Source organism: Panthera leo, chromosome A1, assembly GCF_018350215.1.
Source record: "Panthera leo isolate Ple1 chromosome A1, P.leo_Ple1_pat1.1, whole genome shotgun sequence".
In the NCBI taxonomy this organism is placed as follows: Eukaryota; Metazoa; Chordata; class Mammalia; order Carnivora; family Felidae; genus Panthera; species Panthera leo.
The window spans coordinates 144313387-144334060 of NC_056679.1; the positions used below are offsets into that span (position 1 = coordinate 144313387).

At 38.1% G+C, this 20674-nt stretch overlaps 1 protein-coding gene across 4 annotated transcripts in view; it reads left to right on the top strand.

Moving 5' to 3' along the window:
* The window catches only part of MSH3 (mutS homolog 3), a 213576-nt gene that overhangs the window by 154983 nt on the left and 37919 nt on the right, over positions 1 to 20674 (top strand). For all 4 annotated transcript variants that reach the window (XR_006203637.1, XM_042942382.1, XM_042942371.1 and 1 more), the window contains exons 19-20: positions 1475 to 1586; positions 18200 to 18357. Coding sequence is in view for 3 of the 4 variants with exons in the window: in XM_042942382.1 (XP_042798316.1) it covers positions 1475 to 1586; positions 18200 to 18357 (270 nt within the window). In the remaining variant the exon portion in view is untranslated. The remainder of the gene's footprint in view (positions 1 to 1474; positions 1587 to 18199; positions 18358 to 20674) is intronic.

Consider the following 20674-nt stretch of genomic DNA (forward strand, 5'->3'; position numbering starts at 1 on the left):
GGTGACAAGAACCTGATCCATCCTGTTTTTCCAAAAGGACATGTAGTAGTTTCTTTTGTCTTTTATGAAATTTGTGCCCTGAAGTTTACTTGATACTGTTTGTAGGTGGACAGGTGCTTAAGGCAGAAGACTGAAAGAAAATAGACGATGTGAAATAAAAATATTGACTTGATTGACTATTCTGATTTGATATTTATAAATATAAAACTGAAAATTTGTTACAGTTGTGGAGCAAAGAAGATACCTGGCCTCTCCTCAACAAAACTATAAGCTTTAAAAGATTTCAAAAAATTCAAGTATTACATTTTGTCCATGCAAGTTGGGGAAGAACCAAAAATAATGATAAGCCAGAACATTTTAGAAACGTATTGAAATCAAAAATTAGTATTTATGAATGTCTGTTGTCCTAGGTACATGCATGATGGTTGGTGAGCAATTAATTACATTGAGAGTGTATTGTCCGTTCCAAGTATATATGCCTTTATGCCTTTATGTGGAATAAAAATATGAGATTTGCTCTAAGTTCTTACTAAAATTCCCCCTCCCGCAAATTATTTGTAAAATGACTGTATTTGTAATGACTGTACATTTTGAAATGTACTTTCATTTGTAAAATGAGAGTATTAAAAAAAAAAATAGAAGAGTCCATTGGTGAATAGTGAAGCCAATGTTTTTAGTGTATATTGAGTGTTAAGGGGGGAAATGTAGTTGTAGAAATACACATTACAGTATGATCCTGATTTGTTCTGCTTTTTTTTTTTTTTAAAGAAATCGCAAACAAATGCAATGAGTGTATAAAAACCTAAATGCAGAGAAGAAAGTTGGGAAGGATAGATACCACACTGATCTCAGTGGTAATCTCTGGGAAGGAGAATGAGAGTAGGGCAGTGCTCATGGGGGATATGATAAATAGATAAAGCTATAGATAAAAACAAAGTCTAAAAGCTTAAAAAACAAGACCAGCAAGGCAAAAAAATGTTTTATATCAAAAAAAAGTGAAAGATACCAATGACCCTAGAAAGATGTTTCAGTTGAACAGAATATAAAAAGTTTAGGTCTCCCAAGTCCAGCACATAATATAATTTCTACTAATGTAATAATTAAATCTGGACTAGTTTTCAGTGATAGCCTTTATTATGCTTATTACTAAAAATGATTTAAATAACACTAATCTGAACTGTAACTTTTAGTAATGAAAATATTGGTCTTAGATAATATTAAGAAAATAAAAATTTAAAAAGATCTTGTAAAGTAGACTTCAGCATTAGAGCTACTGTAGGACTCTGCTGAAGTTTGTCCTTCAAACACTGTTACAATAATTGTCCTCCTAATTCTTATAGTTAAAATTTAACTTTAATACTCAAAGCCTTATTCCGGATGTGTTCTTAAAGTCTGTTTTGTAAGAGGGAACTTAGAGATTTTTTTAAAAGGCAGTTTTCATGCCTAGTAAGTTGAAACATGCTTCTTTTTGCAGACCAACTCTACAAGAAGAAAGGAAGATCATGATTAAAAATGGCCGGCACCCTGTGATTGACGTGTTGCTGGGAGAACAGGATCAATATGTTCCCAACAGTACGAATTTATCAGTAAGTACCATGTGATGCCAAATGAGTAAAAGATGATAACACGGATCCAAACTTTTAAATACAAAATAAGTATTTTTCTGATTTACACAGATTTTAACTGGTTTTCAGCGTTAAGTGTGGTAATCTTGGGCTCTACTTTTATATTCATCACCACATATGGAATTGGTGACATTTTCAATGAAGGATTATCCTTAAGTGGAAAGATGTAGCAACTAAATGGTTAATCTTAAGTTGTTATTCTAGGTAACTCCTAAAAATATTTTTCAGTTATGAATGCCTAAATGTGCTAATAGAGTGGAATCATACCATGGTTTTGCAAATTCCTGTTTGTGTTTATCATTGTATGCTTTGACCTATGTTTCACCATTTTAAAATGTTCTGTGAAAGAATTAGAGGTGTTTCAGCTCATTTCAGTGATGAGAACTTTTGTCATATGGGCTAGAGTTCTCTCACAGAACATTAATGATCCTAAAGATTTCTTCATTTAATACATACTTACTGCATTCCTATTTAGCTTCAGTAGCAAAGCAAGTGTTAGGACAGAGAGTAGTAAGCCAGACAGAGATACACACTGCTCTAAGGGAGCTTGTGACCAAGCCAGAAGGTTGTCCTGCTGTTATAATAGATGATCTAGAAAACCAGGTGGTCCCAGGAACATGTAGCAGGTCAGCCTAACTTATTATAGGGGGAACATTGAGCAAGGTTTCCCGGGGATGAGATACTAACTGAAGAGGGAGTCAGCATAGGCCAGAGAAGTAGAGAGGAGTATACCAGGTCAAGGAACCAACATGGGAGAGGCCAAGAGTGAGGCAGAGCAGGGTGAATTCAGGGAAGTGAAAGATGTTGAGTAACCTGGAAAAGTGAGTATGAAGAAAGAAGGGTTCAGAAATAAGGAAGAGGCCAGTTTGCTTGCATGCCATATTAAGGAATTTGAATTTATTCCTAAAGGATTTAGAATACTAGCAAGAGAGTGATTAAAACTGGGGAAAAAAAGCAAACTTATGGGAGGGAGGGTGTGCATGTGTGCCTTGCCTTTGTGTGTGTGTGTGTGTGTGTGTGTGTGTGTGTTACATAGAGTACACTGTCAAAGGTAAAGCCATACACTAATTAAAGTGGTAAGGGTAGAATCACATTACTGTGATTGCAGTAGGGAAAAGAGGATAGTGTGGACTGAACTCAACTTCAGTTTGTACAGAGATGACTGCGTGTTTTAAAGGGAGAGTGAGGGACTAGGAAAGAGGAATGGGGTGGGTAGTGGAGGGGGTGTCCTGCAGATTAAAGGGAGTAGAAATTGGAACAAGCAGGGAAGGGGATTGGTTAATGTGAAACCTATCTGGGTTTATTAACTGGCAGTTGAAGCTTCTACCCTCATACGGGGAGTGGAAAGAAAGGGAGAGTTGTCTTCTTGAATGTTTGCATTTCAAAGAGATGACTCACCTTGAGAAGACATTTCTAGGTGGTAGAAGATTTACATCTCAAAGGGGCAGAGAATGGATTTCTAACTAAGCTTTCTGAAGGAATTGCTCTCAGAGGAGGTACAGGGGCCTCTCTGCTGGTCATCACCTTTTGGCTGGAAGAAGCAGTAAATTCTCCTGGCAGTCTTGTACTTTTTCAGGTAGGAACTTTAAGAGGGTTGGGGTCATCCTAAGAACATGGCCTTCAGCTGCAAGAAACTGTGCTAGTGTTTATTCTGGTGTCTTAGTGGGGTGAGTAAACAAAATCATTTGTGCTGAAAGTGTGCAATTTTTAGAGGCCATGGTTGAAGCCTAGTGGAGAAGAGGGCCCAGGAGGAGCCTGACTACAATTTGTTCAAAGTGAGAGTCTTGGTCAGCATAGAGTGAAATAATCTGGTGATGAGATCAGTGAATTACTGTAGGGAAGAGTTCAGTGAGAGAGGTTGTATCAAGGAATGAAATGCCTGACTTTAAGATTTCAGAGATAGTGCTCTTCTGGGAGATGGCAAGCCCTAGGTTTGGCCGTGGAAGGTGGGTAGCAGAAGTGGAGGTCTTTGGAGATGAGATCAAGGAACAGAGTTTGGGAAAAAGTCATCCACATGAGTGTTGAAATCATCTAAGAGAACAGCAGCATTTGTAGGGAAAGCCAAAGGTGTTCCAGGTGCCAAAGATTCCAAGGAATGGAGACTGGTGACAGGGAAGTTTGTAGATGCCTGCAGTGAGGACAAGCAGAGGTGGTAAAGTTCTAAAGAAACACATAAGAACACATAAGGGAGAACCTCTGAACTCTGAGATGTGTGTGGCAGGATGTGGCCGAAAGTGCAGCCTCCAAACGAAGTGAACAACAGCCAGGTTTCAGTTTAAGCCTTTTTGAAGGAGGTATTAAACAAGAAGGTTAGAACCACAGAAGGGCTTGGGAATTTTTCAGAGTTCATTGGGAAAATTGGAATGTAGCAGAGCAGTTAGAAATTAGGTCAGAGAAAGGAAGTCCAGAACAGCAAGGGAGTTGGGAATATAACAGAGTATTCCCTCTTGGGCTGTGAGCACGGGTGACAGAGATATGCACATGGTGAATTTGGCTGGCCCCAAGTGTGGTAAGTGAAAGGAAATACTTTGAATTACATTAAGTTTAATATTACATTTTGATATAACACACAGACTTGTTAGTAGTGTATAATCTGGTCCGCAAAGTCTGTAAAGTTGTTCGTTCTCATTAGGGAATTTGTAAATTGCTTAAGTTATCAAGCCAAGTTAATACGTACTGATGCTTTATTGACTTTTAAAAGAAGAATGAACGTAAGAATTTCTTTTTCAGTTCCCATAATACCAGTGGGGGTATAGCTTTTCTTGAGAAAGTAATATAGTTGTAACATTTAATACCTTGGTTTATATTTTGCTTCTAAATCTCTTAAACATTACTTCCTGTTACTGTCCCCATCCCCCAGCACGCCAGCCAACTCAAACGCAATCCCAAGTATGTTATCTTCGACATTGATTTTTTTTGTTTTTTTCTCTTTTTCATTCTTTTTTTTTTTCTCTTTCACATTATTTTAAAAGTATTATACTGGGGCACCTGGGTGGCTCAGTCGGTTAAGCGTCTGACTTCAGTTTAGGTCATGATCTCATGGTTTGTGAGTTCGAGCCCTGCATCGGGCTCTGTGCTGACAGCTCAGAGCCTGGAGCCTGCTTCAGATTCTGTGTCTCCCTCTCTCTCTGTCTGTACCCCGCTCACGCTCTGTCTCTCTCTCTCAAAAACTGAATAAACGGGAAAAAAATTGTTTTTAATGAATAAAAAATATATTATACTGTTTAATAAAGCAAGATTTGAGAAACTAAAGTAGCCTTTTACCTAATTATAAAAATGTTTTAAGGAAACATTAAAATTTTATATTTAAATTTTTACAAAATAAATGGAGAGATTTTTTTCCAGTAGGCACTTTAGAATATTCCAGAATATTCATTTCTTTTACATATGCTTTTTCTAACTTGAGTAGGAGTTGATATAGAACTGTTGCTATGGTGAAGTGCATTCTATTTTGCAGGGTATAAATTTATATATAGGGATAGTGTTGAAAAAGAACTTACTATGTAAAACTCAATTTAAAATAATTTATAGGTGTTAATTATAAAATATAGCCTGAAAATAATTTCCTGAAAGTCAAATGACATTGTTGCTTTTGATAATCATGTAATTTTAAGAAATGGTCTTTTGTACATGTGATTATAATATACTTTTCTGGATTCTGTCTTATGTGAACTTATTATAGTTCTTCTGAACAAGCCAACTTTCTGCCTACTTCTCCTCTGCCAGTTTGAAGAATACTCTTTTTTTCACATTTCACAATTTTGCATTTATTTATGAATTTTTATTAGCATTATTTTGTGAATATTTTGTTCTTAGCGATTTTGACGCACTTTGTGTCAGTATTGTGCATGATATCAGGCTTATAAAGAAGAAAGAGACAGACTATTAGCTTCTATAGAATACAAAAATATAGCAAAGAATTAAATAGAGAGGAACTGTGACTCTGAGGTGTTTGGGTAACATTGGGTGAAGATCCTAATGTGAAGGTGAATATGAAGACCAAGAGAGAGGTCTGAGCTGGAGTTAGGTATTTTAGGATGATCATGATGTACGTACAGGAGTTTAGATTCTGGATCTCTCAGGGAAATTATGTAACAATGTAAAGAAGGCTGATGAAAAAAAAGCCCTCTCAGGAGCTAACACTGAAGGAGTAGTTTCACTAAAAGCAGGTTTAAGTGAGGACTTTCTAAGAATCTTTTAAACATATTTCCCCTACCTTACTTTCAGAATTCAGAGTTCTAGTTTAGTCACACTTGCTCCAGTGGTAACCAGATGCTACTGTGTATTTCTTCCTATCCTGTGACACCTAGCTCTGCCACATCTTCTAGGAAACCTTGGTTTGACTTCTCCAAGCAGAATTGAAAGGAATACTCTTTTAAATCCTCTTTTTGTTTGCCTTCCCGATTCACTGCATAATCTGAGTGTTTGTGGACTTAGCAGCGTTGGATTTCCCCATGTCCATCTTGCCCATCTCCAGTTCAGTTCTCCATTCTGCAGCTGCAGGGCTTTTCCTAACCTGTCCTGTCACTCTCGCACTTAAAATCATGCTTAAAATTCCAGCCATGTAGTTCCCAAGTTACCATGCCTCTGGGACTTGGCAGATGGCATTCCCTCTGCCTAGAATGTCATCTTTCCCCAACACCATCCACTCCTGCCTCACACACACCCACAACCCACCCCATCCCGCCCTCCAGCTCCTGCTGTTCTTGAAGTCTTGTCTTGGATGTCACTTTCTGCACTGAGCCTTTCCTAACCACTGCTGGGTTGGGTATCTCATCACTTACCCGTTATACTCTTATTTCTCCCCATTTTAGTACTTACCCAGTTAATTATAAGTGCTTTTGTATGTGGTTCCTAGTGTACCGTAAGCTTCATGAGAAGGGAATAGGCTTCTCTGGTTAGTTGTAATGCTGCTGTCAGTCACAGTTCTCTGGCATTTAGCGGGCATCTAATCATATTTGTTAAATAAACAAGGATTAGCTATAAGCCTTGAGCAGTCTCCAAATCTCACTCTAAATTTTTGCCCTTTTTTCCCACAAAATGTTATTTTTTAGGATGTTGTATGGGAATATCACAATTTCCTGAATAATTATACTGTAGAACTAGAAGGGATGTTAGGGATCATTTCGTGTAACCACCTCTTCTTACTTAGGAGGAAACCAAAGCCCAGAAAGGGGAAGTTGACTTGCCAGAGGTTACCCAAGTTGAGTACTCTTGAACTATTTCCCAGAACACAAAGTATTGTCAGGCAAGCCAATGCTTTTTAATCTTCTTCACTTTTTCACTGTCTTGAAAATGATAAGGGTATGGTGATAAACTGGAATGAAAGGAAAAGGAAAATGTTGCTCAGAGCCAAAGGAGGTTGGCCCAAGGCTCTGGCAACCCCAGCCCCAACTGCCACCTTGAGGATTAGGAGGTCAGCTTCTTAGCATACCTGTGACCCATGAGGCAGACCAAGACATAATGTGCCAAGATAATTCTGCTTGGGAAATGCCACTGCAATCCCGTGCAGTCTCAGCACTGTTTATTTATTAAACCAAATGACTTTCTAATAGATGGATTTTTGACAGCAACTGAAGTTGGAGTTTTAGTTGGTTGTTGGTTTTTTTTTGTTTGTTTTTAATGTAAGCAATATAAATTCCCCTTATTGAGAGAGGGAAAGGGAAAATTGTGGTTCAGTGTTTCTCAGTTTGTGGAAGGGAAGAAAATGAGTTGAATGTGCAAAGCAGGAAGGTTCCCAGGAAATACTTGAACCCTGTGGATCTCTGTAACCCCAAGGGAAGTCCACAGCCCAGCGGTGGTGGGTGGACACTGAATTCCCAGTGACAATCCCTTCGCCTGAAATCAAGAAGGGGCTTTAAGCACCTCAGCCCCTAGCACTGTGTGGCACATAGTAAGTGCTCACACATTTGTTACATGAATGATGCTTGAAAACAGTAAAGATGAGGGTGTACTGGAGGGGAACAAGGTCACCAACTTCCCATTTCCTTCCTTCTCCCAAGATAAATACTTCTAGGTACCCTAGAAATACTTGCTTTGACTATATAAAAGACTGATTATACTAATTTCATCAGCTATTTATTGACTCTTTGTACCTAATTACCAAGCAGAGTAGCAGTAATGCATACCATAAAAATATGTCTGAGCACTAAGCTTAATTTAATTCTGTGCCTGAATTATTCTCATAGATTTTGCTATAAATGTGATTTTTGTATAGTATAATCATGGGATCATACTGTTAAAAAAAGAAAGTAGAGGAAACATTAATGGCACTTGAACATTTTTTTCTGTTACTTCTCACCCCTGGTACCCATTTCTTCCTGCTTCTGAACCACTGAGATAAAGAAGGATATTTTATATAACTGATGACTTTTTAATGGGTTCTGACCTGGGCTTCTCTCTTCCTGTCCATAACCCATCTCCATTGATTGAATAAGTACTCATTCCTTATGACCCAAAAGATACTACTGCCTCCTCAGAGCTTTCATCATTACTCTGGTCAGAAATAATCTCTTTTAAAAAACTGAGAACAAACTGAGGGTTGATGGGGGGCGGGAGGGAGGGGAGGGTGGGTGATGGGTATTGAGGAGGGCACCTTTTGGGATGAGCACTGGGTGTTGTATGGAAACCAATTTGACAATAAACTTCATATATTGAAAAAAAAAAGAAATAATCTCTTTTATCCAGGCATTTTCTTTGTTTTGTTTTTAAAACTCTTACCACGTACCACTTGTTGGTACATAGAGGTAGTGGGAGAGTGCCTAACAGTGATTGGAGATGTAAATTCCAGTCCTGTTCTGCCGATGTTTTGCTATCACCTTGGATAGACCACTGTTCTCTTCATCTATAAAATGAGGGGATTAGGTTGAGTAACAACTAGCTCTTAGTGGAATATAAATTGGGTAGCATCCAGGCATCAGAAGGATTTGGACCCTTTCCTCAGCATCTCAGCTTATAGTCTGTACTCCTCTCCAGCCTCATTATCCCCTTCTGTTTGTAGTTCACCTTGGGTTAAAAGTGCAAGGATTTGGCTAAGAGTTTGTCTGGAGGAGGCTTTCGCTAGGGAGTCTCTTACTGTAACCTGTTATTGATTGACATTTTCAAGGAATAAAACACTTTGAAACTGCCAAACTTTTTCAGCAGTTTGCAACTATTATAAAAATAGTTCTCCCATGAGCCTTTCTTGAAGATAGATGTCAATATCGGTACCTGTCAAGGAAAGAAGGCTTTTTTGTAAAAAGCAGCTAATGCCCAAGTCTTGGAAATTAACATGTGACACTTTTGGTGTTTTATTTATTTAATTTTTTTTTGCTATACACCTCCTGACTTTAGGACTGTTCTGACCATCATTTTAGTGTACCCAGTGATGGACCCACGGATGCTGGCCCTGCACCAGAGTAGCCCTTGTCCTGTTTAGCAGTGACTGACTCTCTGTCATTGAGTAGGGATCCCCTATGAGACATTTGTCCAGAGATGATCTTTACTTAACATCCCAGTTCTGTTACTTAGTAGCTGCGTGTTACTGGACAAGGTACTTAGAGTCTCCTGGCCTGTGTTTCCTTGCTGTAACATGGAAATACAGTAGTACTATCGTTATCCTGTGAGGCTGTTTGTTGTGAGAGCTAAATGAGATGGTGCACATCAGGTCATCAGCACAGTTATCTGTGGCACTTGTTAGCTGCAGTGTTCTTATGGTACCTTAAAACCTTTTATGTTTTCAACTCCGCTTCGCTTCTCTTTCCACAGAAGACAGAATTCAGTGTGGAAGTTGACTAGTTATCTCAAAACTTACTGGTTTAGATTCAGTGTTTGATTCTTGATATCCACTGCTAGTCTCTTACTGACTGATGCTATCCAGACAGACATCACCAGTACCAAGGTAAAAACTTGAGAGATTGAACTTTAGTCTCCCCAAAGGTTCATCGAGGCAGTAGATGCCATCCAGAAACATAGTCCCCATGGTGGAGTACTTCCGTGTTTGTTTACTGTCTTTTATTCATTCAGCCATCCAGCTGTGATTTTCTGAGAGCTTGCTCTGTGTGCAGCATCACGCTCAGTACCTGGCATAGGTCTGGGCACCATCTAGGCTGTCCAGTTTGATGTGTTCTTGGTAACTTCAGTAGGTTCCGGAAAGGGTAAAGAGTTTTTGCCAGTTTTCAGCTTCTCGCTATTCTCTTGCAATGTTTCCTCATCCTGACTGGTTTTCCAGATAGATTTAAGGTGTTTTTCATATCTAGGACCTTTTGATGTGTGGACATCAAAGGACATATGATCCTTGCTGAAAGGTAGATGCATAAAATACATGTGTGAGATTTCTTTTTTCTTTTTTTAATATTTATTCATTTTGGGGAGAAGGTAGGGGAAGGGCAAAAAGAGGGACAGAGGACCTGAAGCGGGTTCCCTACTGAGGCTGACAGCCGCGAGCCTGATGTGGGGTTCAAACTCACTAAGCACAAGATCATAACCTGAACCAAAGTCAGACACTCAACCAATTGAGCCACCCTGGTGCTCCAGGTGTGAGATTTCTTGATCATTTCCTTACTAACTAGGTTATCTTGGGAACTGTAGAGGACAGGGAGTCCCATATTCCTGACTAGTTTCCAGAGAGAATGCACATGATTTTTTGATATGTCAGGGTGGTGAATATCCCTGTTGCAGTGCCTTTCACACAATAAATTCATATATTTGACCAGTACTTATTAAGTGCCTTCTTTGTAGCAGGCCATGTTGTATTCATTGGGGATGAGCAAGATAACCTAGTTCCTCTCATGGGAACTAACTTTCTAGCAGTGACGCTGGTAATAAGTAAACAAGAAAATTAAGGAAATCTCAGAGAAGGGTAAAAGATATAAAGAAAATCAAATGGGTGTCATGATAGAGTGTGACAGGGCAGAGGGGCTTAAGTAGATTGAGTGGTCAGAAAAGGTCTCTCCTGGGAGTTGATGTTTGAGTTTGGACTTGAATGACAAAAAGGATCTAATCAGGGAAGAGTACCCCAGATGCAAGGAACTATGGAAAGGCCTGGACAGCTTGGCACCTTCCAGCAGGTGGAAGAAGAGCATAAACCGAGCCTGGCTAGTAGTAAGTGAACGTGTGGAGGGTGGGAGGAGACTGGGCCAGAGAGGCAGGCATGGCCTTTTGGCAGTGGTGTGGAATCCAGGCTTTATTATTAGAACACTGGGGAGCTGTGTGAGGGCTTTTTAGCAGGAGACCAATTCTGTTTTCATTTTTTAATTTTTTTATTCATTTTTGAGAGACAAAAAGACAGAATGTGAGCAGGGGAGGGGCAGAGAGAGAGGGAAACACAGATCCGAAGCAGGCTCCAGGCTCTGAGCTGTGAGATCAGGTGAGATCATGACCTGAGCCGAAGTCGGACGCTTAGCTGACTGAGCCACGCAGGTGCCCCTGTTTTCATTTTTAAGACCATCACTCTGACTGTTATGTGGAGAACGGACTGTGGGCAGAGAAGCAAGAAGACCAGTTGGGATCTACTGCAGTGGTCCACCAGGATGGTGGCAGTAGAGAGGGGACAGGTAGTATTTATGCATCTCAAAGTCCCTCCTGATTCTCCACAGTGTCTTTTTTACATTAGTGTTTACTAGAGTGTGCCCAGTGTATAATTTAGCTCCCATTGGAGGTATAAATATTAGTGCTTATTGGGAAGGCAGCCACTTTGTCACCTAAAAATAGTTAAGTGAGTTGAAAGCATTTCATTCCTTAAAGCCTCCAAGTTAGTTCTCACCTGAAATCTTCAAATCCTGGATAGGCCTGGAAAGTTCACTTTCACAGAAGTGACCGCAAGTCTGGGGCACCTGGGTGGCTCAGTCAGTTAGTCATCTGACTTCAGCTCAGGTCATGATCTCACGGTTTGTGAGTTTGAGCCCTGCATTGGGCTCTGTGCAGGCAGCTCAGAACCTGGAGCTTCTGATTTTCTGTCTTCCTCTCTCTCTGCCCCTCCCTCTACCCCTCCCCCACTCGCATTCTGCCTCTATCTCAAAAATAAATAAACATGAAAAAAAAAAAAAAAAAAGAAGTGACCGCAAGTCTCACTGCGGTCCCTGTGTACCATTTCCCCCAAGCACTTCGGACAAGTGAATTCCAGTTTCCCCTCTTCAGTTGAACACAAAGCCACATCTCCAATGTCATACGCCTGAATTTGGACCTACTATTTTTCAGAGAATCATAGAACTTGAAGGTGAGAGATCATTTAATTCACCCTCATTTAAAAAAAAAAAATTTTTTAACGTTTATTTATTTTTGAGACAGAGAGAGACAGAGCATGAACAGGGGAGGGGCAGAGAGAGAGGGAGACACAGAATCTGAAACAGGCTCCAGGCTCTGAGCTGTCAGCACAGAGCCCGACGCGGGGCTCCAACCCACGGACCGTGAGATCATGACCTGAGCCGAAGTTGGACGCTTAACTGACCAAGCCACCCAGGCGTCCCAAATTCACCCTCATTTTAGACACTAGGGAACTGAGAGCTACACAGTTGCACTGACCTGTCACTACCCTGTCAAATTTTTTATTCTCATTGGATGAGAAAACTGAATCAAGCACTAAGTGTAAATGCTCTTTTCTTTCAAGGCTTTGGAAGGAGTACGGTGTCTACAAATAAAAGGTGTGTAGGAGTACCTGGGTGGCTCAGTTGGTTAAGCGTCTGACTTTGGCTCTGGTCATGATGTCACGGGTTCGTGAGTTTGAGCCCTTCCTTGGTCTCTGAGCTGACAGTGTGGAGCCTGCTTGGGATTCTCTCTCTCCCTCTGCCCCTCCCACAGTAGCGCGCTCTCTCTTTCTTTCTCAAAATAAAGAAACAAAAACTTTAAAAAATTACCTTAAAAGTCTTTAAAAAGATAAAAGGTATATATTTTTATTGTTCTTACAGCTTTCCTAAATTATTAAAAGAATTTTTTTTTTTTTTTTTTTTTTTTTTTTGCCTGTGCACGTCCATCAGCCCCCTTCATTGTTCATTGAGTTTGGTAATTGCACTTCAGGCAGCTCCACCAATAATGCCTTCATGGTTCGGGACCTCATCGTGGTGCATGTAACCCATCTGTGGGTCATTTCCCTTGTGTTACAGTCTTTTACTTTCTATTATATGTTTCTCTTCTGCGGTTCTATTTTTATGTAACTGTGCTGGAGGTCCAAATAACAAAATGTCATTTGGAAGTTATATAAATTTTTCCTGAATCTATAAATCAGTTTATAAGAGCTATTTGATGATTCATGATGATTATTCATGAAATGAATAATTAAATCTTAAGATAATTCATTTAAATAATTTTTAGCTAATATTTCAAACAAATGAAAAAGTGTAGAAAACAGTATAATAGACACCTGTTTACCTTTCACTCAAATATCATAGAGAATGAACTTTCGTAATATGAACTTGAGATTTATTTAAAGTAAATAAAATGTTACAGATATAGCTAAGGCTTCACATAATTGCTATTTCTTTTTCTCCCCCTTCACCTCCTCTTATTGGTAACCATTATCCTGATGTTATTTATTATCCTTGTGCAAGGTTTGTATTTTGTATATATTTGTATTTTAACTGTATATAATTTTGTGTGTTTTTAAAATGTACATAAATATGGCACATTGCACCTATCCTGTTGTATACTGTTTTGTAAATGATTGTTTAATAATTGTATAGAATACATCTCATTTTCCTGATGATACATTCTTTCCATTTTTTGTTTATTATGAATACAAACAGTACTAGAGTGAACAGTCATAGAAATATCTTTCTGAGTACTTGTGTATCTTTCTAGGGTAGATTACTAAGAGAGGAATTACTGGGTCATGTAGACCAGTATACGCAATCTTTAAGCATTTCCAAATTGTTCTCCGTATCCTTGCCAACGTTCTGCATAAATAGACTTTTAAGCCTTTTGATGATCTGATGAATGTGAAAGCTGTCTTTTAAAAAATATTCCTTCAAAAATTTTCACCGTTAGTATTTCTTTATTCCTTCATTTGAATGTTAGGAATAGCTTGTAGATCCCTTGAAAAATCCTGCTGATTTCGTTTTCCTTTTCCTGATTAAGAAAAGTTTTCGGCTTTGAGTGTTTCTTTTTCTGTAAATATCCTGTTTGTATCCTTTGCCCATTTTTTCATTGTTTTGGTGTTATTACTGTGTAGAAGTACTACTTCTTTATGCCTTTTTATTTTGTGTTTGGTGGCTTAATATAATTTTTTAAAAAATTAATCATAGTCTTTCCTTTTATGATTTATATTGTTGTGTTGCTTTTCCTATTTCTTTCAGTAAATCATTCTCTATCTTGATGCTATTAAGCTGTTTTTCTATGTTTTCATCTAAAAGTTTAAGGTTTGCTTTTCACAATTAATTCCCTCATCTAGATTTGATTTGGGGCCACTGTGTGAGTTTCAGGCCTACGTCTATTTTTTTTCACATGGGTACCCAGTTGTCCCACCGTTGTTTGTTGAACATAGCATACATTGTTTTTGCTGATTTATAGTCCTATTTCTGACCTATACCAACTCATTTGTATTTTTTTTGTCATTTTCTTTTAAAGTTTTGTTGACAATTTTTCTTGGGGTTGTCTTTCTTTTGATTTGAAGTTTATTTTCTTTATTCTGAGAGAGAGAGAGAGAGAGAGCATGTGGCAGTGGGGGGCGGGTGGTGAGAGAGAGAGGGAGGGAGGGAGGGAGGGAATCTCAAGCAGGCTCTGCGATGTCTGCACAGAGCCTGAAGCAGGGCTCAATCTCATGAATCGTGAGATCATGAAAACCAAGAGTTGGACACTTAAACACCTGAGCTACCCAGGCACCCCTGATTTGTAGAAGTTCTTTATGTATACTGGATTTGAGTCTTTGGGCAATATATAATCTATACATGTAATCTGTGTTGTAGCTTTTCATTTCCTTAATGGCATCTTTTGGTTAATAGTATTTAGTTTTGTTTTTTTAAATTTTTTTTTAACATTTATTTACTTTTGAGACAGAGAGAGAGACAGAGCATGAACGGGGGAGGGGCAGAGAGAGAGGGAGACACAGAATCGGAAGCAGGCTCCAGGCTCTGAGCCATCAGCCCAGAGCCTGACGCGGGGCTCGAACTCACGGACTGCGAGATCGTGACCTGAGCTGAACTCAGACGCTCAACCACCTGAGCCACCCAGGCGCCCCTAATAGTATTTAGTTTTAATGTACTCCAATTTTTAAATCTTTCTTTAGAGTTAATTATGATTTATGCCTATTAAAGAAATCTTTCTCTACCCCAAGGTCGTATATTATTGTCCAGTTATTGTATTGTATTGTATTGTATTGTATTGTATTGTATTGTATTGTATTGTTTTTTTGGCTGTCAAAGCTATAATCTACCTGACATTGATTTTTGTTTATGTATGATGGAAGTTAGGAATCAGGATTTCTTATTTTTCTATGTGGACATCCTTTTGACCAAACCCCAGTTATTGAAAAGACCATCCTTTGTGTACTTTGCTACAGTGTCACTTTTGTCACAAATCAAGTAACTGTGTACGCATCAGTCTGTTTCTGGACTTTGATATATTCTACTGTATGTCTTTGTGCCAGAATCACACTAATTTATTTATTTATTGTAGCATTATAATATTGAGCCTTTCAGTCCATGAACATAGTATATTCTTTCATTTAACTAGGTCTTCCTAAATTTCTCTCAAAAATGATTTATAGTTCGCTGTGTAGAGGTCTTGGTCATTTTGTTAGATTTATTCCTAAGTATTTGATTTCTTTTGATATTGTGGTAAATTGTATCATTAAATTTCTTATTTTCGGGGTGCCTGGGTGGCCCAGTTGGTTAAGCGTCTGTCTTCGGCTCAGGTCATAATTTCACCGTTCGTGAGTTCGAGCCCCACGTCATGCTCTGTGCTGACAGCTCAGAGCCTGGAGCCTGCTTCAGATTCTGTGTCTCCCTCTCTGCCCCTCCCCCGCTCACACTATGTCTGTCTTTCTCTCTCTCACAAGTAAATAAACTTTAAAAAAATTTAAATTTCTTATTTTCAATTACTTACTGCTGAAATCTAGAGATAAAGTTTTATATTTATTTTATATAAAGATCTTGTTTAATTCATTTATTGACTATAATAATTTTTATAGATTTCTTTAACTTTTCTGGGAACATAATCATGACATATAGGAATAATGAGATTTATTATTTCCTTTCTAATAATTATACTTTTTATTTCCTTTTCCTGCACCTGCCCTTTTTTTAATGAGTAGATACTGAATTTTATCAAATGCTTTGGAGATCGTCATCTGATTTGTCTCCTCTGTTTTCTTAATGTGGTGAATTATATTGATTGGCCTTTGATTATTAAACCAACCTTATACTCCTTAAAAACTCTAAATTGTTTATATAATATAGCTTTGGATTGGTTTAATGTATATTCATCCATATATACATAATAGATGAAATTGGTCTGTAATTTTTCTTTTTTATTATGTTCTTGACAGGTTTTTGGTATCAAGATTGTGTTGGGGGGTGCCTGTGTGGCTGACTCGGTTAAGCATTCGACTCTGATCTTGGCTTAGGTCATGTGAAGCCTGCTTGGGATTCTCTTTCTGTCTCTCTCTGCCCTTCCTTCTCTCTCTTCTTCAAAATAAGTAAATAAACTTAAAAAAAAAGATTCTGTTGAATTTTTGGAATGTTTTGGTAAGAGTTACTTTTGTTTGGTTTTGTAGAAGAGTTTTTGTATAAGATTAGTGCTGTTTCTTATATGTTTGCAGGAATTAGTGGGAAAATTATCTGGGTTTGGAGTTTTCTTATGGAAGGGCTTTTAATTACAGATGTAATTTCTTTAATAGATACAAGCTTATTCAGATTGTATTTCTTGTGTCATTTTTGCCAATTTTAAAACAATCAGTTCATTTTATTTAAATTTTTTAAATATTTGGTTATGCCAGATGTTTGGTTATTTATAACAGGTTGATTATTTTTAAGGCTCTGTAAGAGAAATAATTTTATTTTAATCATTATTTTCATCATTCTACTCATGCAAAGTTTCTTTTCTTGTTCTTACTGTGCTAGGCTCTTTCTGTTCCAAGAAACACAGATTCACTCAAGTTCCTTCAAATAATGGAGCTTTATGAATCTCATTATAAAACCACATGTAACCGTGAGAGAAAGGAATCACAGGAAGAACAAGATCTCTAGTACAGTTTGGCTTTAGCGAGACTGGAAATGTCTGGTTAATTAGGGTATAAGACAGCTTTAGAGATGGAACAGATTTTCTTTTTATCCCCTGAATAGTAAGACTTTATAATATTTTACTTTGAGACTCTCATTATTTGCATGTGCATGAAGTTTCTCAACTCCTTTAGGCTCCTTTGCTTCTTCTTAACCTTTTATTGCTAACTACCCTCTTTACCCCTTGTTCTGTATAATTTTTCTTCATACTTTGTTTCCTCATAAGTTAATACTTATGGTCCCCAGTGCTTTGTGGTCTTGTTCTGTGTTTCTTTTCAACCTCTACTCCAGATACCAACTGATTGAATCTCTCCATGGTTCTCAGTTTAAACTCCCAAGAGATTATATGGTTAGTTTCAGAAGACCATTTATGTGAGGCCATGTCTTGGGCTCTTGGTCAGATACAGAGTGGCCACTCTTGACCAGGCAGGTATTGCCCAGAGTGGTGGGTTCACATAGCACAGCACATGGATGTCTCGGGCTCACTCCTCTCTACAAAGGGCTACAGTTGGACAGTTTCCCTTAGGATGAGTCTATATGTGGCAAGTACTATAACTGGTTAATAGAGGCAAATTCTAGAAATTAAATTAGTGCAAGTGTTTGAGCTTTGCTGCCTCCTTTACATCCTCTGGTGAAATGCCAGTGAAAAATGCTGATAAAAATGATATCTAGAATTTGGTATTGTAAATCTCTTTAGTAGTCATCTGTCTATACCTGAAAAAATTCCTGTGCTACCAACCCAAATTAAGGCCTTGGGCAATTAGCTGTATAATACCTGTAGGGTTTTTTTTTTTTTTTTAATGTTTATTTATTTTTGAGAGACGCAGAGAGAGACAGAGCTTGAGCAGGGGAGGAGCAGAGAGAGAGAGGGAGACACAGGATCTAAAACAGGCTCCAGGCTTTAAGCTGTCAGCACAGAGCCCGACCTGGGGCTTGAACCCAAGAACCGGGAAATCATGACCTGAGCTGAAGTCGGACGCTTAACGGACTGAGCCACCCAGGCGCCCTATAAATACCGGTAGTTTTAAGGTAGACACATTGATTGGTTTTAAATGTAAGCAATATAAAAAACACACAAAGAGGCAGGTAAATGAATATTTAATGAGAAAGCCATAGTAGTTATCTCATTTAGGTTGCTTCTTGTTTTTTCCTTATTTATACACAGAAACAGTCATGTACATTGCTAAAAATTCACTGTTCTGCAATATCATGGTTCAGGTTTAAGACAAAAAGCCCCTCTTTCCATTTGTAATACTTAGTTGGTAACATATTTAAATATCATAAAGCCATCTTTTACTTAAGGCATTCCCACTTATGGAATAAATTATAGCTGTTATGTAAAAGCCCTTTGGGTACAATAAGTGAAATTGCTTTTTAATTTTCTAGGGGGACTCAGAGAGAGTAATGATAATTACTGGACCAAACATGGGTGGAAAGAGCTCCTACATAAAACAAGTTGCATTGATTACTATCATGGCTCAGATTGGCTCCTATGTTCCTGCAGAGGAAGCAACAATTGGAATTGTGGATGGCATTTTCACGAGGTAAAAACATTAGTTCTATTTGAATGTATTTCTGAAAATAAGTCAGGCCCACATTGTCACATGAATTTTCTGTGTACGTATTTAGATGAATAGATTTGCTCTTAAAATATTTAGAGCTTAGGAGCTTAAAGAGAGCATTTCATCATGAATATTAATACCAGAGGAGTCCAAGGAGAGCATTTTGTCCACTAGTTTTCAAGTTATTTTTGGTTACTAAGTTCTTACTTTAAAGAAAATCTTATATAAAAGATGAATATTTAAACAGATAAAAGCAGATCTGCTCTGCCTGAGTCAGAGTGGAAGGCTTACAGACTTGACTGGATGGGCTCTGCAGAGCACAGTCTGAAAACCAGCCCACCCTCCTCATTTTATAGGTGGGGAACTGACATGGAGAAGGGCACTGCCCAAGATTATGTATGTATGTATGTATGTATGTATGTATTTTTAATGCTAAGAACATTACCCGTAACTAAGTCTTACCCTTCATTTATAAACCTAAATTGCATGTCATGTTAGGAATAGAAGTGAAATATCCTGGTCTCACTAATAGGAAAATCATAGTTCAATCTATTTATTCAGATTTATCAGTTCCTTATCAGTATAAGAAGTATCTTATACTTCTTAAGAGCATGGGCATTTTTGGAAAAATTAAATATAGTCCATATGTATGTAGTCAGATTATGTGTATAAGTGTCTGATTGGTTGTGCAGCTGCATATTTCTATAACACTTGACTTTGGAATCACATCAGAATATATCACATACTGAGGCGCCTGAGTAGCTCAGTCGGTTGAGCATCTGACTCTTGATTTTGGCTCAGGTCATGATCTCAGAGTTGTGAGATTGAGCCCCACGTCAGGTTTTGTGCTAAGTGTGGAGCCTGCTTGGGATTCTCTCTCTTTATCCCTCTGCCCCTACTCCACCTGTGCGTGTACTTTCTCTCTTGCTCTCTCTCTAAAATAAAAGAAAAAAAAATACATGCTGATATTGATGCATTTGAGTAGACATTAAAATACTTTATCTTAGGGACGCCTGGGTGGCTCAGTTGGTTGAACATCTGACTTCGGCTCAGGTCATGATCTCGCGGTCTGTGAGTTCAAGCCCCGTGTCGGGCTCTGTGCTGACAGCTCAGAGCCTGGAGCTGCTTCAGATTCTGTCTCCCTCTCTCTCTCAAAAATAAATAAACATTAAAAAAAACTTTTAATAAAAAAAATACTTTATCTTAGAGCTTGGTTTTTAACCTGAGAGTAAGCAGGGACACCTAAATTCTGTTTGATACCATATCACCAAACAGATGTTATTTTGATCTTTATATATTTGTAGATAAATTCAGTATAAGAAATTTAAGGACTCTTTCTTTACTTTTTAAATTGTAATTAGTCTTCTATCTTGTAAAAATAAATATACTAGGTATTTTATTTTGGTTACCTTAGTAGGGAGAGTGACAGAAATTTAACCAAGGGAAAAAAGATTAAAAGGAGAAGAGGGAAAGAGAGAAAGACTTCTTGGGCAAAGTAAGATGGTTTGACTGGAAGAGAATCTTGTTAGTGAGCAGAATATCAGTTATGGATATTTTTAGATATATATGTATTTTAGATATAAGTAATAGAAAAAAAATAAGAGTTTACTTTTCTCATACAATAAGAATGCTTGAGGTGCGCTGTTGTTTCCGCTGTTGTGGTGGTTCTGCAATATTTTTGGCCTTTCCCTCATAGCTGCTAGATAGTTGCTGTGACTCCAGGCATCACATTCATGTTCGCATGTGGGAACAGGAAGAGAGAATGCCACAGGCTCCCCGGCCTCTCCACCCGCCCCCCCCCCCCCCCCCGCCTTCTTTTTTCAGGAAATCAGTGCCTTTTCAGAAGCCTCCCAGAAGACTTCCACATATATTTCACTAACCAGAATTGTGTCTCATGGCCATAATTGCAAGGGAAACAGTAAGAATTTGGTTTTGTCCAGCTTTTCTTATGAAGTTAGGCACATATTTAGGAATGGATTCAGAGATAATCAGAAAATAGTTTTTGCCTATAAGAAATGAATTCAGTGATAATAATAAAAAGTTAAACTTTATAATAGTAATATATTTAAAATACCAGAAATAACATTCTTACCAATGTATAGTGACTGTTTTATGCCCCTTATATTAAATGCTTTTATAAAGTGCATTCAGGGATAGCAAGTGTAAGCCTTCTGAAAAAGGACAAACCACACTAATTTCAAGAAATTTAGGTATTTATTCATTTTAATTTATTCTTTTATCCAGCATATATTAGCATCTAATATATAACAAACAGTGGGACTGCCAAACAACCATATTT